This window comes from Mirounga leonina, unplaced genomic scaffold, assembly GCF_011800145.1.
Source record: "Mirounga leonina isolate KUSES-001 unplaced genomic scaffold, KU_Mleo_1.0 Mir_83, whole genome shotgun sequence".
NCBI classification, from domain to species: domain Eukaryota; kingdom Metazoa; phylum Chordata; class Mammalia; order Carnivora; family Phocidae; genus Mirounga; species Mirounga leonina.
In genome coordinates this window covers 2,263,219-2,285,784 of record NW_023270826.1, presented here as the reverse complement: position 1 = coordinate 2,285,784, position 22,566 = coordinate 2,263,219, and the positions used below count along the sequence as shown (strand labels likewise).

Sequence of the window (22,566 nt, the reverse complement as noted above, 5' to 3'; positions counted from 1 at the left end):
AGTGAAATGATGTAGTGGATTAGAATTCCAACTGAAAGATAGAGCCAAAGGTTTGGCAAAGATACTGGGTATGTGTTGCTTGCACAATGTCTAGAAAATTCAGTTACCCGTCTATTTGGAAAAGAAATTGGTGTACGTTTTCCTAACTGTCTATCCAATTACCAGTCTATTTTGCCTGAACTGTTTTCATACATCAGTGGTATGACTATATTATGAAAAACAATGAAAGCCCTTGAACTATTTCACATGGTCATAATGAGCATGAATTGGAAATTAATATATATGACAGGAATAGTGGGTAAATATGATGGTACATATCTTCCCCCTCACATAAGACAGTGTTTCTGTACCCCGGAAGGAAAATTTAATCTTCTGTGGCTAAAATAAATTTATCTCTCCTGCTTGCTTAATATCAATAAATGAGTAGATTTTGCCTACTTTAATATTTAGGTGCTCTTTGTTTAATCATTTGTGTATTTAACTGATGGCAGCTGCCCTAATTTAGGGCACATTAGAATGTGCCAACCAATTCACTTTTGAAGATACAAATTACACAAGTCAGTGTTTCACGTTGGCATGCTCAAACAGGAAGCTTTTAGGGTGTATTAATAATAGTAAAGTGGTAAATATAGGTTTCAACACAGGCACACACTTTGGCCAATTTTTTGAGAACATGGTTAGTTCATAGAGCAGTGGCCGTAATTGGAATTGCAGTTTCCTTATACTCAAACCAAAGCCTCTTTGAATATTAAATCTGTATCTATGCCAGGGAGGCCCTGAGCCTTAAGTCTCACGTTGGGAGAGCCATCATGGGTGTCAGTAATGATGTTCAGTGAGCAGTGCAGCCGAGAGAGAGAGAAGCACCCAACCATGATCACGTATATTGGACATTACACATTTTAGTCAGATGGAGTAATCAATTCACTAACTCCTCAATTTTATATCCAATCCCCAGAACTCCACTGTGAAGCCGCTGCTGCCCAGAGAGTAGGCACTCACTGGACAGTAGACAGGAAGAGTGATGACCTCATAAACACATCAAGACAGCCATGCCTAGGGGAACACTCTTATGAGAGGTGCCACCAGAGAAGAGGGAAAACCAGGGGTGCAGGGCACCTGCCCTTGACGGTCTCGCCTTAGCTTCTGGAGTCTTGAGCTGGCCTGTTAGCCTCAGCCAAGTGGTTAACATAGCTTTTGATTATTTTACCAATGCTTTAAGCCTCTGTAACCTCATTTCAGGTTTGGGTGTCGTGGGCCATAAACCTGTGTGGACCAGTTTTCATTTGAACCACCAGGAAGTGGGTTCCATAGTATAATGGTTAGCACTCTGGACTCTGAACACCAGGAAATGAATGGGTGAGTCTTCCGTATTGTTTTGGACAGTCAACAAAGAAACTCTTACGTATTTATGTAATGTCATGGTTGTCCTCATCCCATTCAGTTTCTCCTTAAGGACCATAGTATGAGGCCCAAGCAAGCCCTGTAGCCCCAAGTTCTGAAAGGACCTGCTGCTTAAAGACACCCCCCCCCACACACACACACACAATAACACCAGAAAAGGAATCAAGTAAGACTGAAAGGATATGGAGAGTCTGAATCTTAGTTTGGTCAGAGGTACGTGGCTAGAGTCAGACCACCTTCTCCCTGTCCTCTTGTACTGTTAGCCTACAAGGGCCCAGGCCAAAACATAATAAAGCACCAACATCCCTGCATTCAGGATTTTACAGATCTCTTTGGAACAGAAGAGTAAATAATTTCTTAAACAGTTTGGCTCTTACAGTAATCAAGTCTTGGACAGCTGTCAACAGGAAACCCCAAGTCATCTAGTATTAAACTCTGCAATCACAGAGGGACCTGTCACCTAAACCTTGACATAGGACCTATGAGAATTATTTTTATTTTTATTATTAGAAAGCACTGACAAGTATTTGGAAAAGCTGGAGAGACCTAGAAGAATGGATTCCCATTTCTCCTAAATACTGTCTTTATTCACTCACTTGAAGGCTTGTTTAAAATAAGACAGTTTTTCCTCTCTTGGTAACTTGAGAAACATCCGTTGCAAAATCATTCCCTTGTAATGCAATCCTAGGACAGTGTAGCACGACTATTTACAATAATTGTAAAAAATTGTATTTTTTTTCTTGAACACTCGTTGAGCCTTACCCACCCTAGCAATCTGCAATTTATAAATCTGCCATCAGTTCACTTAAGATGATAGAATTTCTGTGACAAAGCATTTGTGATTTTATCTTTTTTATATGTGGTCTGGAGCAGTGTACTATTTTCCTTATGCACACAACCTCTTCAGCATCTTCTAGCTGACTCTTACTCTTTGTGCATCCTACGGTGGGAGGGGACTTCAGGAAAGCGATTTACTCTTGGGGTAGAGGTGGGTGGGGAAAGAGACTGTGTAGGGGAAGGAACCTATCCCCTAACCCTCCTCCCCACCCCCGACCCCCACCCACCTGCCAGACCCTGGCTTCCTCTTGCAAATTCCCAACACTGCTCTCTGCATTGACTGACCCAGCTGGAAACAGTGGTCTCAGCCCTGCTGCCCTGTCTGATCCACTTTTCACTGAAGGAAGAGTCTGTCTGGAGCCAGAGCTGGGAAAGTGGAGGGCAGGGGTTGAGGGCAGGATTTTTTCGATCACCACTGAAATTGGAGAGATAGGAACCTGAACTCTTAAGAGGGAGGTGATATGGTCTCCCAAGAAGGCAATTAAGCAGACAAGGAGTGTGGGAATTAGGGATCAAAACTGTGAGGCGAACAGGTTGAGTGGTCTTAAACAAGTTACATTTAATCTCAGAGCCTCATTTTCCTTATTTCAAGCAGGGGCTGTGTTGAAATTAATTAATTTTGCAGGGTGCTTGGAGATCCACGATCAGAGACTAGAGCAGTGCCAAAGGAGGTTTTGTGTTGCTGTTACTCTTGTTCCTAGAAAAATGAAAGCTTCCTCATTTTTTACACCCCCCCCCCCCCCCCCCCCCCCCCCCCCCCATACCCGACAATGAGAAAAAGTAACCTGTCGGCTTTATCTATCAAGTATTCACATGCATTTCATTGAAACCTTGCCTCAGCCGTGTCTCTGAGCACAGATACTGTGTGATTTTGTTAACATTTTCTGTGGGACTGAGTTGCAATGATTTTATCCTAACCTTCCTGTTATTTCTTAATTTTATGCAGGGCTGATGGTATCACTGTCTTGGAGTTGGTCTTTGGTTGTTTGCTTTTTTAGGATATTCTTCATGCCTTGTCATAACACTTCTCACGGCAGCTCCCTGAAACTTTGCGGAGTCCCCAGAATTTGACCTTAGGACTGAAAAGGGCTGATGTTTCGGAGGCTGACCACCAACACAGCCTCTCTCTGCCCTGACCCCTTTCAGTTTCTTTCCTTCTTTTCGGCAGAACCCAAATTTCCAAGTTGTGTGTGTTTGCTTGTAAACACACCACTCAGCTGTGTTCCTGTCCTTTGTGTCAACAGGAAAATCCCCTTGTTCTATGTTTAGCTTGAATAATTACCAAACTGTTTGTAATTAGAATGTGAGGATGTGACCTCAGAGCAATTTTTTCATTTCCTTTTTCTGTATTTAATACATTTCAGAAACTGAAAATACCAAATCTGTCCCTTTTTTTTTTTGATGCTTATCAGTAATGGGAACATTGCAAAACAATCAGCCCAATACCTATGCTTTGTTCATTTATTGCCTTCTCTGAAGATAAATTGACTGTACTCAACGCTCTTCAGCATTTTTCTTCACCTAGATATTATTGCCTTGTGCAGCCACCCCAAGGTGACTGTTATCACTTAATTAAATCCTTGCACGCTGGGAAGAAAAAACAACATTGTTCCTCCATAACCCCAAGGAGCCTATTTTTAAGCCACTAAGCCTTTCCCCTGTTTTATTAACTTATTCCTGGCTACAACAAGACATACTTTTGTTGATGAGCAAAAGGTTGTATTAGCTTTTTATTTTCTGGGTAAACTTATCTATTCTCTAGGAAGAGGGAAGAAAAAAAAAGAATGGATATTACAAGGGAAGGGAAAAAATGGGGTCTCTTCAACCTCCCTGATTCTAGTAAAGGTCTCTGTAAACACCATGCTGGAAACTAGAAGCAGGGGATTCAGGAATGGGAATGAGAAAATAAAATGTAAACATCAAATGAGAACAAGACTAAAAGTAAAATGACATGTCTGTCTATTGGGGGAAACATGCAGGGTAGAGGATGCCACTTTCAAGCTAAGGAAACAAGCCATAGAAGTTACGTGGGGTTTTTTTGGTTGTTTTTTTTAAAGAAGGAATGATCTATTGGCACTTCTTTTTGTTGCTGCCTAGAGTAACATCTCTTTATTAACCTTTTGTTTAATGCGTTTATTTTTTTTTTCCCACTCAGGTTTCCTTCTTTACCTTATGGTATCAGGCATCCATTATCCATCAGTTCTAGCCCCAGTTATGTTTCAAGGCAGCAAAGAAATACCGTAGGGGTATATTAAGGTGTGTGTGTGTGTGTGCGTGTGCGCACGCACGTGTGCTAGGAATAGGGATGCACCAGCTGCAACTGGCAATTCTGAGTGCAGCACTTAATATCAAAAAGTTCACTTGCTGCAAAGGGAGTTATCTGTTCACACGTAGTAAATTATGTACCTTTTAGTTTGTTTCTAGTCCATTACATCATGGGCCAGAAAATGGGTTGTCACTTCTAAGATTTGGACCCAAGCAAGCATATGTGTTTATTCGTGATGGTAAATCATTTTACCACACGCTGTGTTCACCAACAGAGTAAATGCTGCTTAAAGCTGTAATATTGGCAAGAGTAGTTGATGCTGTGACAGGCTGGGGCTGGATAGAGACCTGGTTCTTAAATAGTTAGATAATGAAGATGTCTGCACTGTCACCGATCATTGCCCACAGGTTACACATTGCTCAGCTTCATACACAGAACACACGATTGTGAACACTGGCTCACTCCCTCTTAGGGTGCAGGATATGTTCGGTGGCTCAGTGTGTCCATCTCTGAAATGGGAAAAGTACAAACACTTCTATGATGATGTAAGAATGAGCCCCAAAACGCCTGTGAAAATCCCCTTAACAAAAGGGCCATCTGTCCAAACACTAGGAGCTGTTTCTTGCTTGGTGCATAAGACCTTCCATTGCCTACTTGCAGCGACTGAGACTCTTCATGAGTTGCTTCTTGGATTCGGATCAGATCTGTAGTCTTTTCCATCTTGCCAGCCAAATGGATGCCTGTGGGGATGTGTATATCTTCACACTCGCTGGAGTGGACTTGTTTACTTTTTTTTTTTTCCTCTGCGGGTTAATTTCTTTCCCTTTATAATAGCATTATAAATATCTTACTGAGGCAGGTTAGAGCCCTTCAAAGACAGTGCCCTTTCGTTGCAGCCATTCATTTGACTTTCACCTTGAACAGTGTTCCTAGTGTCCCAATGAAGTTAGTATGGAGGTCTATACATATTTGGCTTCAAATTCCAGTTTTGTTGGTCAGAAACTCTTCATGGCTCTCTCCTGACAATCTTAGAGTACAACATAGAATCACAAAGTAAGTATAACTTACTATTTGCCCTCCTCACTCTCTCCCTCCCTCTCCCTTCTCTCCAAGTTCAGCCAGGGTCATTCTTAAGCCATCCTTCTCAGCAGTGTATATCTGGCCTTCCAGAATGTCAGATCAGGAGGCAACCCAGCTGTCCTCAGTCACCCATTTTTGTTCTTAATAATCTTCACTGTTGGGAAACGCTTCCCTTCCCACCCAGATTCTGCTGAGAGCATTTGCCCCTCGTGGAACAGAAAGACTGGTTGCTGGCCTCCGCGGAGGGGGCTGACATGAGCTCAGTCACCCCTGGGGCTCCTCTGGGCTGAATAATCCCGTCCACTGAACCATTCTGCAAAAGTCTTATGTTTCAATTATCGAATCATTTTTTCAGCTCCCTTTTGAACCCTCTCTAAATTCTTCTTTTTATAAACGAGTGAACCCCAAAACTGAATTTACTTAAGATCTGAACAGTGCTGAATAAAAAGAAAAATTAACTTAGAATTCTAAAATTCAGTGTTGATGGTTCCCATGTGCAGATATTTAACTTAAAAATATTGAGTCGATCAGTTGCCCCATTTAAAAGGAGAATTGGGTGGTATGTGTGCTTGGCCCGCACACGCACACACACACACACACACACACATACGGTGGGAGTGATGTGCTGGCCTTTTGCAGAGCCCTAGAGAGCAGGAGACACTCCCTAAGACACCATGATCTCTGCTTGCTGAGATTGAGGCAACCAGCTGCCTTGAAGTCTCTCACATACCAAGGAGTATGGGTGTTATTTAAAGGTAAACAGAGCGGGGCGCCTGGGTGGCTCAGTTGTTAAGCATCTGCCTTCGGCTCAGGTCATGATCCCAGGGTCCTGGGATTGAGCCCCGCATCGGGCTCCCCGCTCCGTGGGAAGCCTGCTTCTCCCTCTCCCACTCCCCCTGCTTGTGTTCCCTCTCTCGCTGTATCTCTCTCTGTCAAATAAATAAAATCTTAAAAAAAAAAAAATAAAGGTAAACAGAGCTAGACTGAGGCAAAATTGTCAAGGGGATGCAAGACTTCAGCATGAGACGCTATTCTGTTTTCTTTCCTCACCACCCCCCCCAACAAGCCTCCCGTTCCCCCCCAACAAGCCTCCCGTTCCCACCCAGGTGAACAAGCAGGCCAGTGCTATGCATTTACAGGAAGTAACTAGCAAGTCAAAGCGTTCGATGGACAAAGGGAGGACCCCAGTGGGCTCTGGTTTCCTCCCCACTCCATCTCTTCCTGTACTCTTCCTGCCTCACTTCTCATCTGGAACACAAACTGAGTTTGAGGAGGCTTAAGGACCATCTCCTCTCTAGTCCATACCCATTTTCATCTGCTTCCCTTTATACTTGAAGAGGAAACAGTGGAAACAATACAGAATCAGTACAAAACCATTACAATATTAGTATATTTAATAGAAGCTTACTAATAAGAACATGTTACTGTTATTATCTTCACTACTTCAATATCTAGAACAATGCCCTTTCTTGCTTCAAATTCTTAGAGATTTTTATACCAGTCAATTACACACTAGTCTCAATGAGTATCCATACAGATGTCTTTGGAGTATAGAAGAATTGCCTTTCTGTATATTTGCCCCAGTACTTTTTATTGAAGGTACATTATTGAGGTCGAAAAGGGGAAAAGTTGCCTAGGAATCAACCTTTATAAAACAGTGCACCTGTGGAATGGGGTTTACCCAGTAGATTATAATCTACCAAGGTCTGCCTTAAACCTATGTAGACTGTGGAGGTGAAGGAACCTATCCCCTAACCCTCCCCCTGCCACAACTTCTCGGTTGGCTGAGGCCACAATCAGAGAAGACAACAACCATCGCCTTGTCCCACGTCTGCTTTGGACATCACCTTGAGCTTACTACCTCTCTGCCCTCTGCCCCAAGAACTCAGTACAGGGGTACAAATGGTAGCAATTTGATGCCAAAAAATGAAGAATCTCTGTCATGAAAAAATATGCTCCAAATCCTCAGAGTCACTATATAGTAGAACAGGCTGCATTTGAGTTCTTGCTTTACTTACTACTTACCGTTTACCGTGTGATCTCAATTTTCATCTCAAAAGGGGGTAGTGATAGTATATACATCAGAGTTAGGAAGTGAGGATTGAACTGGGTTGGTCAATGTAAAGACCATCTCCCAGGGTCCAAAACAGAGGCCACCTTACTAAATGCTGTCACTGATGAGCATGATGTATAATAGTATTCACACACACACACACACACACACACACACACATATCCTAGAATAGTTCTCATTTTTAAAGGACCGGGCTTATGAAACTGACCGGAGTCTTCCTCACAGAGTCATGTCTTACGTTGAGAACAACTGGCGTGTAGAATCGAGAGGGGTCCCTCTGTAGTGCCAGGTTTTTGAGGCATGAGCTGTGGCCTCTGGCAGGAGGAGCATTTCTCTCTGAGCATTTCTCAAGAACTGTGGCAGGTGTCCCCCTGGTGAAAGCTATAGAATGTGCTCCCTAGCAATGATCAAGGCACCCCGGTCTTGGCAGAAGTACGTCTGTCTGCCTGATGCATCTCTTATTCCTTCCTTAATCCTCTTCTTTGAGGGTTTCTACAAAGCTCTCTGACTTTGGAAGTCTCCTCTCTCACACCTCTTAACAAGGCCAGGAATCTGTCCCTCTAGCCCCCTTTCTGGGGCCTCACCTGGGATTTGGATGATACCCAGATCCTCCCCACCCCCCTTTTTTATGAACACCCTGGAAAAACTATAGGGAGAGATGTGAAAGGGTTGATTCTCTTTAAATCATGTCAACTGGGTATTACTATGTCAGCAATCCTGCTGTTGACTGACCTATGCAGAAAACTGACGGGAAGGGTCCTAATGTTTCAGCCCATGTCACCCAGCCCTTAGGTACTACTGCTTGACGTCTCTCCGTATCTGAGTGCTTGAGCCTAGATGTTCTCTTGTGTAATTCATTCGTGCTGCCTCGTATGACAAAAGGGGACATTAGTAATATGGTTCCTTCAAAAAGTTGCTGGATAGCCTGCTACACCCACCATTCTCTTTTTTGTGTCCCTATAAGGCAAAAGATTCAGCCTTGAAGAAGCAAGCATATATGACTCATGGCAGAACCCTAGATTTTGCTGTATGTACTAAGCCTTTTGAGACAAGGATTTTTAATCCTGTTCAACATGAAGGTTTTGTATTCCATCATGTTATTGGAAATTTTAATTGCGATCGTGTAGTTCAGTGTGTTAAGGGAGCCCAATATAAGGAAGAATTGAATTTGGAAATATGTGGAGTGAGTTTCTTTCATTCATTGCCTGTAAGAGTGTGTTACTTACACCTTGCTGAGATTGTGGAAAAGAGCCGGGCTCACTGCATCGTAGAATACTGATAATAATGTCAGTCATTCACCATTATACTGTCTTGGTCTCATTAGCTCAAGTGAAATGAAGGGTGTTAATAAACTATGGAGACCTGTGCCAACATATAGGCCATCAGACCTGCCTAGCAGGTCACATCTGTGTGCCATTAGGCCACGTCTATGTGCTTTTTAGGAAATGGCAAAATAATACTGGCTCTACACTTTCATGAAAGGTGCCTGTTATGGCAGAAAAGAACCAGGAAAGGGATAAAAATCCGGTGGAGAAGAGCAGCAAATATCTTAAGCAAGTGTGATTACCTATAATAAGAGTAGAAGGAACACACAGAAAATGATAACAGCTTAAGGTTCTGTTTGTAAAACCCTTAATACATTTTTTATTTGCTTTGGGATAAAAGTCTGCCATTAGGGCACAGAGGCCAATTTGAGTCTTTAGGGGCTCAATCCTTTAGGGAAACTCCCTCTCCAGCCTGCGAAGCATTTAAGTAGAAATTAAGTAGGTCATCCTATTACTAAGGAGAAGCCCCCAAGCAAGACAATAAAACAAATAGTACTTGTTGGAAAAGGTCAAGACTAGAATGAACAAATCTCATTGGAGGCAAAAAGAATCTATCCCCAATATTCAACCACACAAAATTTACACTAGCCTACACGAATTCGGAGCCATTCTTCATCTTCAAAATTTGTTAGTAATCATTGCACATCCATGAGTCCTGTGTACCTATGTATAAACATATCCATTGGGTGTTTTACTGCCCAGAGTAGTTTCCACATAAAAATGCATTCAGAACAGGATTGCTGGGAACATGGGCCATGAAATACAGCACACACATACCACCACAACCACACCATCCCCGCAGCCATCCACACCTCTTGCACTAAATGGATGAACACAGAGTGCAAATCAATAGATGAAAGGAGAAGAGGGGAAAAAGGAAATAGGAGAGAAAAAAGTGAAAAGGGGGCTGAAATGAGAACCTAGACATGGGGGAGAAGCTGTTGATTCGAAACCCGTGCACTGCGGTTTCCAAGGTAATCCCAGGTGACATTGTACTTCTCACTTTTTTCAGGCTTCTATCATTCATGGGGAAGCTGATGCTTACTTAGACTCTAAGATAGGTCTGAGGAAGAGTTTTAATGAGGATTCATCCTTCTTAAATTATTAAGGACTTCAATGAGACTATTAATGTCTTCTGTAATAGAGTGTCTGTGTGGTAGGTACAGGTGGGACATTTCTTAATTGTGAAGTTGACTATCTTGGAGTCTTGGCATTCTAGACAGCTAAGAAAAATACCATTTTAACAATGAAAATAAGTTTTAGTTCATAAACCTGGCCCTTAAAGGAAACCAGGCAGAGGGCCAACTGAAAACTCAGGCTTAGGATTTAATCAATATGCTTGCCCCCTTCATACCACTGTTGTTGGCAATTTGGATGCCTTTGACATAGAAGGTTGAGAGAGACTAAGTGGGAGGTGACAGTTGTGGCTGAAGGTATTATAGGGCTATCTGGTTGAGGCCACTATAAATTCTGTAGACTAAATAGAATTTTAATAAGTCTAATAGTCATTGAGAGATGGACTGTCATCCATCAAATGCATTGAATGGTGGAATATATCCATTTTCAAATTATTTTTGTTCTGACATATCTTTAGCTATTTAAGTCAAAAGAGTGGGTAAATGGATCATTGTGGACATTAGAATTAGGCTGAGACTATTGATTCAAGGTTTCTAGTGAATGAATTATCAATACGGCCAACTGCAAAATTCATTTGGAATTACTGTGAATTGGCACATCAGTGCATTTGAATAGATCATGCATAACCTAGATTATTGTTAGAGCGAATCCCTTATAGGCTGTTATATAACTTCAGTAAACCACACGGCCCCGAGTCACTGGAAACACTTGATCTAGTGATTCCTCAGGTGTGTCAGGTAATACGGCCTCTATAGCTGGAGTCAATCGTGGTGTTCCGTGGCACCCTGGGCCAAATGGCTCAAGACAAAATGCACAGTAAGTAAGTTAGACTTGCCTAGCAGGCTAACAGTATGTGCTGCCTGCCTAGGAAAAAGTGAAAAATCAAGGTCTAACATTCTTTGGCAGGTGTCTGGGATGTCATTCCTGGTCTCTGACTTCACCAAAGAGTCCAGGAAAGGGGAAGATCCTGTGTGATGAGAGCACTTGAGGACAGGAGGGAAAGAAAAAATTGGGCAAAAACTTTTGACACCTCCTTCTGCCCTGGGAAATGTACGTGGTGGCCTTATTAGCTCCATAAAATGGTCCATCCTGGTTGGTAATTGTAAGAGTGCATGTGAGCACCTTTAAAATATATTTATTTCTAAGCATCTAGGAATCCCGAAATACATAGAACAGACCTGTTCCTGAAAAATTGACCATTTAGTGACAGCTCCCATATTGAATCTACTTTGCCCTTTGCCGCCCACTGTGCATTACTCTAGAAAAACTGTAAGACAAACCAGAACTATACCTTTCAAATGTTTTTTAAACAAATTTGAGTGCCTATTTTAAAAGGAAAAAAATGCTGTGATTATTTGATTTATCGGTCAAATAACTTCAACAGAAAAGAGTTGAGTCTGTCCTTTTTGCTGCCTCATATGGTGGGTCAGAAAGGCATGGAGACAGTAAGCCCAGTAGTTTCCCTGGGTGGCTGCATTCTTTGCCTTCTTCAAGTTACCTTAACATAACTGACTTTACATTTGCGGTAATCACTTTAGACTTTATCTTTGTGTTCCCGTTAGTTATACTTCTCTATAGACAACTTCAGTCCCATGATTCCTGTTAAATCTCAGAGATTTAGATGAAAGCATCATTTGATCCTGGAAATTCAAATAGTAAAATAGCCAGTTACTCCTCAGTGATGGCTATGAATTCTTTGTCAGTCAGGATAGTCACTGAAGTAGAACAGCAAGAGGAAGGAAACTCCGATCTCATTTAATTTAATTTCCTTCTTTGCTAATGTTTTTATCCCACAAAATTGCCACCACCCAAAACCTCATCGCCTGGCCTGGTTCTTTCATTCTGTTCTTGAAATGGACACGGTGGAAGCCAGGACCCACAGCCAAACACCACTGCTTTTAACTGCATACATTTAGACTGTCATTTAATGTCCACCTAGCAAATGTGGTCCTGGCAAATTTCATATCCTAAACTGCTCTCGTTCGAAGGATATCATCTAGACATTCTCTGAAGAAGACTTATGACATGAGTCGTTTCGCTTTGTATATATGCAAGTGTGTTAGCAAACAATAAACAACAATCTCCTTTGCTTCATGCATGTCGAATAGGCATGTGGGGATAAAGGCAGAAGCATTTCCTCGAAGCCCTGAATAGGATGAGAGCTCTGTGGACAAGTAGTACATGCTGGTCTTTCTCACTAAGACTCAGCGGCCATCTACAATGAAAGGAGAAGGTCAGCAGAACGGCTGACAGCCATATCAAGCTATAAACCCACTTGTTGATCGCAAGATCATTCAGCACCAGGTTCCCAATTCCATCAGAATAATTGATTTTCCCATATATGTGTATCTCTGCTTTGTATGGAGCTAAGGCAGTGAAGCAGTGTCGCCTCTAAGCATTTGAAATGCACAGAAAACCAGTATAAAGATTTCAGGATTGTAAATGTAGGACCCAGAAGAGGTGCAGTTACTTGAAAAAGATTTCAAAAGCAATCCTCGGCATTGTCGATTTCTGGAAGCAAACTCTTCTTTCTATTATCGGTCCATCATATTTATAGCTTTATGTGGGTCTAGTAAAAATTAATTATTAATTATATGAATGATAAATAAAGAGAGAATCTAGTTACAGTGATTTCCAGAAATTAACATCAAAGATTTTCATGGCCCGTGGGTTTTCCCCAACCAGAATTCCTAAACTACTATCTTTGCTCAGGCTACTGTAACAAAATACTATAGACTGGGTAGCTTAAGCAACAGACATTTATATTCTCACAGTTCTAGAGGCTTGAAGTCCAAGATCAAGGTGCCAGCATGGTCAGATTCTGGTAAGGACTTTATTTGTAGCTTGCAAATGGCTACCTCCTTGCTCTGGACTCTCATGGCCTTTCCTGGGGGCATGCCCATAGAGAAAGAGATAACTCTCTCTTTCTCTTCTTATAAGGCTATCAGTCCTATTGGATTGGAATCCCACCCCTATGCCCTCATTTAATTCTAATTATCTCCTAAAAGCCCAGTCTCCAGATACAGTCACCTTGGGGGTTAGGGTATCAACATATAAATTTGGGAGGGATATAATTCAGTCCATTGCAACTATATTTGTGACAACCAAGTTCCTTTCGGTACAAATGTTTTTAATACCTTTTCCCTAGAGATACCAATAAATGTTTCCTGAAATGAAACTCATATGAATACATCAGATTAATATCCGAGGTCTCTAAATGGTCTTTTAATCTGCTAAATTCATTATAGGGTTCTTTAATCACTGTTACTACCCCGGACACAAACTCCTTACCTAAAGGAATACATGAAGAAAGCTTTTATTATTTTCTCTTAAGGAGCCTATTTTTTAAAGTTACCCACTGCCCAGTTAAACAGTCAGGTTCGGTCATAATCAGCCGTAAGAGAAATAGCAATATGGGTCTACCTTGTTATTATTGAGGATGTACTTCCAAGCAAACATGATTGCAAAATAAATTTCTGTAAAGTCATCTTACATAAAATAGTATACTTCGACATAAAATAGTACATGATATGCCAGAAGAAGAAGGAAAAAGCCCTAAGTCTCAATGAAAAATTTTGGGCCAGTAAATGGGCTCATTGTGCTGGCCAGCCCCGTGGCCCACGGGTGTGTGTGCTCAAGGCTTGTCCTGGCCATTGCTGCTGGGAAGTGTGGTTCTCCTAGCAATTTTTTATTAACCGTGGTGTCCCTTCTCTCCTTTTAGGCATTAGCCCCTTCCTCCAACACATGAGAATTTCCTTGAGGTCTAGCAGTCTCTTGACTGTACATTCACAAATTCCAAAAAGATAAAAATGCGAGCTGATGGATATGTTCATTAACTAGATGGGAGGAATCCCATGTGTGTGTATAGCGAATCATCACAATGTATACTTTAAATATCTCACAATTTCATTTGTCAATTATACCTTAGTAATGCAGAAAAAATACAAATTTCCTCAATCCCTGCCTTTTCTAAATCAAAGACAGCATATGACAGGTATGGAGCTTAGTGATAATGGACAGGGATCCCCACCTCATACAGAGTATATCCTAAGCTGGAAACTGCCTTTGCCCTGCAGCTTTTTGTTTTATAAAGTTAATTTCCAACTCTGCTCATTTGCTTAGTCTCAGATCCCACAGATGATTTTTCTTTAAGAAAGCAGCTGGTGGAGGTGCCTGGGTGGCTTAGTCGGTTAGGCGGCTGCCCTCAGCCTCAGGTCATGATCCCAGGGTCCTGGCATCTGACCCCGCATCGGGCTCCCTGCTCGGCGGAGAGCCTGCTTCTCCTTCTCCTGCTTCCACTGCTTGTTCACGCCCTCTCTCTCTTTCTCTCTCTCTCTGTCAAATAAATAAAAATAAAATCTAGGAGGGAGGGAGGGAGGGAGGGAGGGAGGGAGGGAGGGAGGGAGGGAAGGAAGGAAGGAAGGAAGGAAGGAAGGAAGGAAGGAAGGAAGGAAGGAAGGAAGGAAAAAGAAGGGAAAAGAGAAAAGGAAAAGAAAAAAGAAGAGAAAAGGAAGAAGCTTGTGAGTTGGGTCCTTGCTCAGCTTTGTGAAACCTCAGTTGGTACAGGCCCAATGCATAGTGAGCACTCAACAGTTGTTTTCTGAAAGCATCACGCTTAAACAGTAGGAACATGAGAATCTCTTATGGGGAAAGAAATGCTGGAGGAAGCATAGATTTTGAGCAGCTTTGATGGGGTATGAAACAACTACAGTGCCCAGCAGGTAGTCCTAGCATCAGGAGGAAAAAGAGGGATCCTTCTTTCTTAGATCTACCACATACTGATGGGTGACATTGAGCAGTGTACTTAATTTCTCTGGGCTTCAGCTTCCTTATCCATAAAGTAGGATTAAATAATACCTATCTAGGGGCACCAGGGTGGCGCAGTCATTAAGCATCTGACTCTTGGTTTTGGCTCAATTCATAACCTAGGGGTCATGAGCTCGATCCCTGCACTGGGCTCCACGCTCAGCGGGGAGTCTGCTTGAGGATTCTCCCTCTCCCTCTGCTCCCCACCAGTAAATAAATTAATTTAAAAAAACAATTATGATCTCATCTCTGTACTGTTTTGTATAATCCCGACAACTTGCAGTACACCTGGAACCCTGTGTTTGCCCAAGCTCCAATGAGTAGCCAAAGCAAAGCAGTGACATTTTTTGGCTTTTCAGGACTAGTACAATGTACTCTTTATACTACTCCCACTGGCATGAGAGCCTTTAACTTGAAAGAGAACCCTGAATTAAAAGGGAAAGATGCACAATAAGGAATTAGCTCCTGGCTTTCAGTAAGTTAGTATACCACATACACAGGAAGGAGATGTTTTAATGTGCCAGTGAATATCTGTGCCTTAGCATAACTAGTGAGAATCCTCTCCCTCAGGCGAAAGGAGCTGGTGAGCAGCACGTGGGCACCGACAGCCTCGTGGAGTGCCAGTCTCCCAAGACAAGCAACAGATAATGTGGGGTCTGCGCGCTGCCCCCGAGGGCTCAGAGACACAGACACGTGCGATTCCCTCAAATGCTGCACCCTGTCCTTATACCGGAGCCTGTTGTCCATTTGGCTGGATGTTCAAATCAAGAAATCTACATCCCTCAAGGGCTGGATGCAAGGCTTGAACTAGCATCCCAGAGAAAAAAAGGTCAGCACTTTGATACACAGCTTCCACAAAATGGAATTTTAATGAGCAGAAGCCAAACCTGATCTCCTTGCTCAGAAAGCAGATGTCTTTGTTCTTTTCATGTTTTAACATTTCACTAGCTCAACATCTCTCTTTTTATTCTGGTAACTCTCCGCTAAGAACGAAGAGAGGCCGTCTGTGCCTCTCTGCACTGTTTTCTCACCTAAGATGTTTAGATATATGTGTTTTAGGAAACTCTTAGGAGAGGCATTTTGAGGCACCAACGTTTGTTGTTCTAGAATTCTTTTTTATTGGGAAAATGCTCAGATGGGACTGAATGAATCTAATTTGGTTGTGATGGGGAAACGGGTCTTTGGGTACATGATAATGACATGAAACTGTGCTAGTCCTCATGTTATTGACTCGTACTGGTGGGGAGGGGGCAAAGGAAGAGACACGGGAGCCAGAAAGCTCTGGAAGATTCCTAAGAGTTAAAGCCCAAACCTTTGATGTCTGTTTTCATCTACTTTGAGAAAATATACTTGACTTAGATTCCTACCTCTAAAAATAAAGCTTTTGTTTCTGGACAGTGCTTGATTGTTAAAACTCAGATTGCAAGGACAAAATTTGGGAAACTTTTTCTTCCCCATAAACAGATACATGTGGGCACTTCTGGGCTTCGTCCCAGGCTCCTTGAAGTTGCTGCGAGTCTACATGTGTGTGCGTGAGCAGTCTAGCATCACCTCCTGAGTGCAATCAGAGGGCAATATGGCATTTTAATGAGCTCTGTCAAAGTGTTATTGTATCCAAAGGCCAAAAAATTTAAGAAACATTTTTGTCTTTCTAGCTCTTTTATCTGCTGCCAGAACAGAGTGGAAAGATAGGTATTGAAGCCCTGTCCTCACTCTTTAGGCCAGGCTTCTTCTGTGCGTGGCTTATTCACTCAGCTTCTTTCATGATGATGGAGGCATGGTTCCAGAGCAGCCTCCCCCGTTTCCAATGCTAACCCATTGCTCAGAGAGCAGAAGAAATTTTCTCATACAGCCTCTCCTTATGAACAGCAAAGATGTCTCAGCAGTTATAAAATACTCTTATTTCATGGCTTGCAAAAGCCTTGTGCTGACATCCGTGTTCTGTTCCTGCTCTAACAGGATTTTGTCATAACAATGAAAAACCCTGGGTTTGGGGAGAAAGTTGGGTGTGTTAGGGCTCAGGGCTCGGTATTTTCTGCATAGTCTAAGCCTGAATTAGAAGAACATCACAGATGCACGGTGCATTGGACATGGAGCACATGCATGCATTTAAATCACGTGTATCTTACTTTTTTACTGATGTAATTGTGAAATATGTTCCTTTTGCATTCATAATTAGTGGGCGGAACAGATGGTGAAGGCTTAGTTTAAAATAATCTGTCATTAAAATAACCTAGCCTACTGGTAATTCTTCACTCTAACTGGAGTGAGGTCATAGGAAAAGAGTTTGGGGTGATTTTTTTTTTCCTCTTCTGCATTGGAATGTGGAAGAACCGCTAATCTCGGAGTGGTTATATACATGAGAATTACCCCATAAGGGCACCATGGTCAAGATCTCACTCTGTGAGATTTGGCTGCAGTGGAATATGCAGGAAAAAAAAAAAAGGAAGCTGAGACAAAACTACTTTGACAAATATAAATCCATTTAGCACAATGCATTAAACATTAGTGTACCTTCAATCATGAAGCTATAGTTAGTTTCATACCCTGCAAGGAAATAACCTCATCATTTGACAAATACTGGTAGAGGCCCTCAGCTTTTGGGGTTAAGAAACTGTGTCTTATACTTTATATGTTACACGGATGTCAGGGGATATAAATTATAATTACAGGCATTATTATTCAGAGATGCTGTAGCCCCTGACTTGTGCATCCAAGCCTCCCTCCTGTATGTGTACCTCATAGACTTACCAGGATGTGACAAAGGAAATCTCCTATCAGCCCTGTCAGGATGGCTAAGAACTGGTTTTAGTAATAAGAAAACTGTCTTGATAAATCAGATACTAGCATGCCTTTAAAATGTCTGTTTTACTGTTTCTTCTAAGATTTTGTTCTCCATCTGCTTTGAGGAAAGCAGATAGATTTCAGCGTGGCTTTATAATAAATCTTCTCAAGGAGGGACTAGCATTAACATTTGTGTAGGTTCTTTTTCATCTTAATCCAACCTTAGTTAATAATCAGAAAATTCTACATAGTGAGTAAGGAGATGTAATTAACCCTTTGACCCCAGAATCTTAATTGGCGCCTGTTGAAAACAGTGGGCAGTTAAAAAAAAAAAAATTAAAAAGTAGCCCGCAGTGATTGAAAAAGCTTGGAATGTAGTAGCTTTCTTGAATCTGAATTTTTAAAAGGTCCACAGAACTTTCAGATTAATCACCTTTGGTTCCCAAGACTAACGGATTGGATGTTGCCTTCCTCCCGCCACCTTTTAAGACTAAGACACACACATAAAACCAATATCGATGCTGCTCTTAAAACTTCCCTAAGCAGCAGAACAGAGCTAACTGTGGACAGGGATGACCCTCAATCAGAAGGCAATGGCCATGTGAAGGGCAGCCTTGCCAGTCTGCCGCTGACACAAGTTCATACCCCATTGCCTTATTTGAAAGGTGATCAGATCTGAGTTTGGGACAGTCATCTCACATTGTCGATATAATGACGTGATAAATATAAAGGTAAAAAATATGGCTAACCAGGTTTTCTTTGTTTTGTTTCGTTTAGTTTTTTGTTGTTGTTTTTGTTTTGTTTTGTTTTTTACCTCTGTGATGACAAACAACTAATCTGACGAGTTGTGTTCTTCCCACACCAAATTGGCTGTTATTTTTAATTGAATTGACTGGATGCTTTGTGTCATGTAGACATAGACTCATTTTAATCTCACCAGGAAATTGGAACATGTGTCGGAGCCTCTGCTTTGCCAAACAAAACTGGCCAGTTCTTAGATCAGTGTTGCTTAATACCATCAGATGTTTTGCCTCCAGAAATTTTTTTTCCTTGCTATCATGCCCAAACATCCTCTACTGTTTTAGTAAATACAAGAGATACGAACCTAACATTACGAAATCACGATCCCTTTCAGTGAGAATGGAAAGGATGTGTATGGCTGGCAAATGCCCTGCAGTAGGTGTTTTGGAGAACTACAGAAGAATCTAGTCTGGGGCGCCTGGGTGGCTCAGTTGGTTAAGCGACTGCCTTTGGCTCAGGTCATGATCTTGGAGTCCCAGGATCGAGTCCCACATCAGGCTGCCTGCTCAGCAGGGAGTCTGCTTCTCCCTCTGGCCCTCCTCTCTCTCATGCTCTCTGTCTCTCATTCTCTCTCTCGCAAATAAATAAAATCTTAAAAAAAAAAAAAAAAGAAGAGTCTAGTCTGACTCTGGTCTTGCAAATGTTAGGAGATATCCCAGGCTGTGTCAGACATCTGTGGCATCAGAGTCTGCAAATCCTCTAAGGGCTTCATGACCAGGACTCTTGCAGAAGATAATCTCCATCCCTCTCAGTCATTCTAGCATATGTGATCTAGGGGAAGGAGCATGGGGCTTGGAGGTAGAACCGGAAGTTACTAAGTCTTATTTGAGCGGTTGTTAGGTGTTGGCCAGATAAAGATGAATAAGACATCACCCGCTGTTGAGAACTTCAGTCTCCTTGGGAGTTGAATAAGCCAGCCAGGTCCATACAATGTCATAAATGCTTTAACAGTATCACTGGGGGGCAGCAGATTTAATCCTAGCTTTGCCACCAGCTGACCGAATGATCTGGTCCAAGCACTGAACCTCTTTCTGTCTCAGTTTCCTCACTGGTAAAATGAGGGTTTGGAGGACAAGAGGTTATCTCTCTGCCAGCTCCATCAGTCCTTTCTTCTCTGAGTCAGCCTTTCAGTTGTCAGGTGTCCCCATAAAAGCTTCTCCTGTCTCCTCTCTCTCTGTCTCTCTCATCTGACAGCAGCACTGTAAGGTTTGAGAAGATGGCTCACACAGCTCTCTCTGACTGTGTTCCAGGGCATGGCCACTGGGTTGAGTAGAAGACCTGTCCGTGGGGAAGACTTAAAGGAGTAGTGGGGAGGGTCTTAATCTTCATAAGTCATCCTCAGGAGATCTCTTGTGTGAGGTAAAGACATGTTGAAACAGGACCGTTCCCAAAATCCACAGAAGAAACATCTGTCCCTCTGCACTGGTTCAAAGTGAGATTCCACTGGGCCACACTCCAAGCTTGAAAGGTTACATCTCACCAGGCTCCAGAGGGGGTGGTAGTTTGGTCAAAGGGAAGGAGTCCACTAAGCAGTATTTTGTTCCCTGTCCCATAGCTGATTCCAGGAGAGAGATTACATAGCAAGGTGACAAGTTAACCTCTTGTGGGAGTGACTTGTGAACTCTCTTGTCATCCCACTTCCTATCTGTCTCCTAACAGTGGGATTCTGTCATCTAAACAAATTCAAAATCAAGTGACGATTTTTAAGTCATAGGCCGCATGTTAGTACAGTTTAACTTCAGAAATTCTGTGACCATTTCTTTCCATTAGTTTACACATATCAATCAGAGAACCTTTGTTTTTAGTGAAGGCAGTACTGTCATTAATTCTCACTGTCCCAGTTCAAATCCTAACTCCATCACTAACCGGAGACAGGCATGTCGCCTGCCTTCACTAAGCCTCAATTTCCTTGTTTATAAAATGTAGATAATAATATAATTACCTCACATTATACTGTGAGAATTGAAAGAGATAACACATGAAGACTGCTTAGCACGTATTGCTTAATAAATGGACGATGTCCTGACCAAAAGCTTGTCGATCATGTAATTTGTAATGTCATCCTGTAAAGTGACTTTTGAAATGTTTTTGGAACACATCTAATCAGAGGAGGAAGTCGGGTGCTGCCCACAGTCTCTGACCAGTGGAGCTCTGAAAACGGGTCAGGAAGCGCGGAATCCAAATGTCGCGTGTGTGTGTCTAATGGAATCCAAATATATATATTCCCATGTACATACATAAATATAATACATAAATATATCTATTTCATATATACTTTCAGAGCTCAAAAAAAAAGTTCAGTATTTTATTTCAGTATTTTAGGCAACTGAGATTATTGCTGAGATTTGAGACAGTCCATGTTTCTACCTGAATTTTACATGCTACTTCCACCTTTCCGTACTTAAGAATTATGTCATTAATCGAGTGTTACCACATGCCTTGTTCCCCATGTGGGTTTCCTGTTTTTCCAACCTCACAGCCTTTGTAAAAACCGCTACTCTTTGAAACATCTTTTCCCGCGCAAGCAGTACTTGGGCCACCTACCTGGTTAAAGATAAATACGTAAAGCGAAACAAAAGACATAGAGATGAAAAAAAAAAAAAAAAGACATAAAGATGGAGGGTATAAAATGCACTTGAATTGCAAGAACTTGAAACAAAGGTACTCTCCATTTGAGTGGTACATTGCAGTTGGAGTCCATGATGATTGACACCACTCATCAAACTGACAACGCAACCCTCCATTTGGAAAGTGGACAAAGGTTTCAGGAGTTACAGATGATGCATAGCTTCCTTCTCTCCCCACCCCCTTCCTTTGTTTCCATTTCAGGAGCTGTAATAGGATCTAGATCTATCACAATAAAACTTGAGCAGAGAGTTTTGCAAAAACGGATTACAGTTTGTAAGGTTTCGGCCTATAATCATTCACCCATAATGTATTGACTTTTCCTATTTGTTCTACCACAATAGGCACTGGAAGTGAGAAGGGTATAATCCTTTATTAATTAGCAAATTATTGACGTCCACAGTAGCTCAAGTGGTGATTTTACTTGCTCTTCATAAAGGGACCCTTTTTTTTTTTCCCTCTCGTTTCACTGCAATTTCCATTCCTGTTCAGCTATTTAATGGAGAATCTGGCTGATTTAATCTTTTAACCTACTGAATCCAAAAAAATAAAGTCAACAGCTCATAAAATCATTATGACCTGATTTTGTACATGAATATGATGTATATTGGTCAAAATGACAGAGACATAGGAAGTCCCTGAAATAAAGGAAAGCTCGTAGTCTTCATTCAGACCTTTCGTTTGTTCACTTACAGGGCAATGGTAGAATATCTTAGGACTTTTGTTGGCCATGAAGAAAAACAGAGTCTTGAATTCAGTATGTGTTGCTTTGTATCACATGCCCTATTAATTAAATCTCCATCATATGTTTATTAACTTAATTATATATTTATTTTTTTCTGCAGTCCCTGGATGGCTTTGTATTTGCACTAAATCAAGAAGGAAAATTTTTGTACATTTCTGAAACCGTCTCCATCTACCTAGGCCTCTCACAAGTAAGTAAAACAACAATTTAGATTCTTGACGGTGATTGTGAAGGCTCCTTCTGCCTTGTGCTTTTCCTTCTTCAGCGGGTATTTGGTTCGGCATGAATTATCAAATTTATTCTTTAATGGGTCTACCTGGCTCTTCTCACAAAGTCAGTGAGAAAATTCTGTCCATTCGGAACGTTCAGAATAAACTTGTGCTCTAAAACTTTAGTCCCCCTCTCCCCCCCCAAGGATCATTATTAATTTATTGAGAACAAATGAAGTTTCTTCCCTCAGTTGTTTTGAACTTTGAAACCTCTGTGCCCAGTAGGAGAGGGACACACTAATAGTGCTTCCCTTGTGTCCTATTACTGGATGTTTATGGAGTACCCTGCATTATCCTGGGAGCTGACACAATGACAGGGAGTCATTTGGAGTCAAGAAATGCTGAAAGAGACCATTAAAATGTGTTGCAGGGAGGGTTCCAGCAAGGATCTATTTTGCTGCCTTTGCAAATGCTTC

General features: G+C 41.8%; 1 protein-coding gene across 1 annotated transcript in view; it reads left to right on the top strand.

The window, feature by feature from the left end:
- LOC118002846 (neuronal PAS domain-containing protein 3-like) overlaps positions 1–22,566 on the top strand; it is an 835,118-nt gene that overhangs the window by 578,951 nt on the left and 233,601 nt on the right. The window contains exon 5 of the mRNA XM_034993451.1: positions 21,982–22,071. Within this exon, the coding sequence (XP_034849342.1) occupies positions 21,982–22,071 (90 nt within the window). The remainder of the gene's footprint in view (positions 1–21,981; positions 22,072–22,566) is intronic.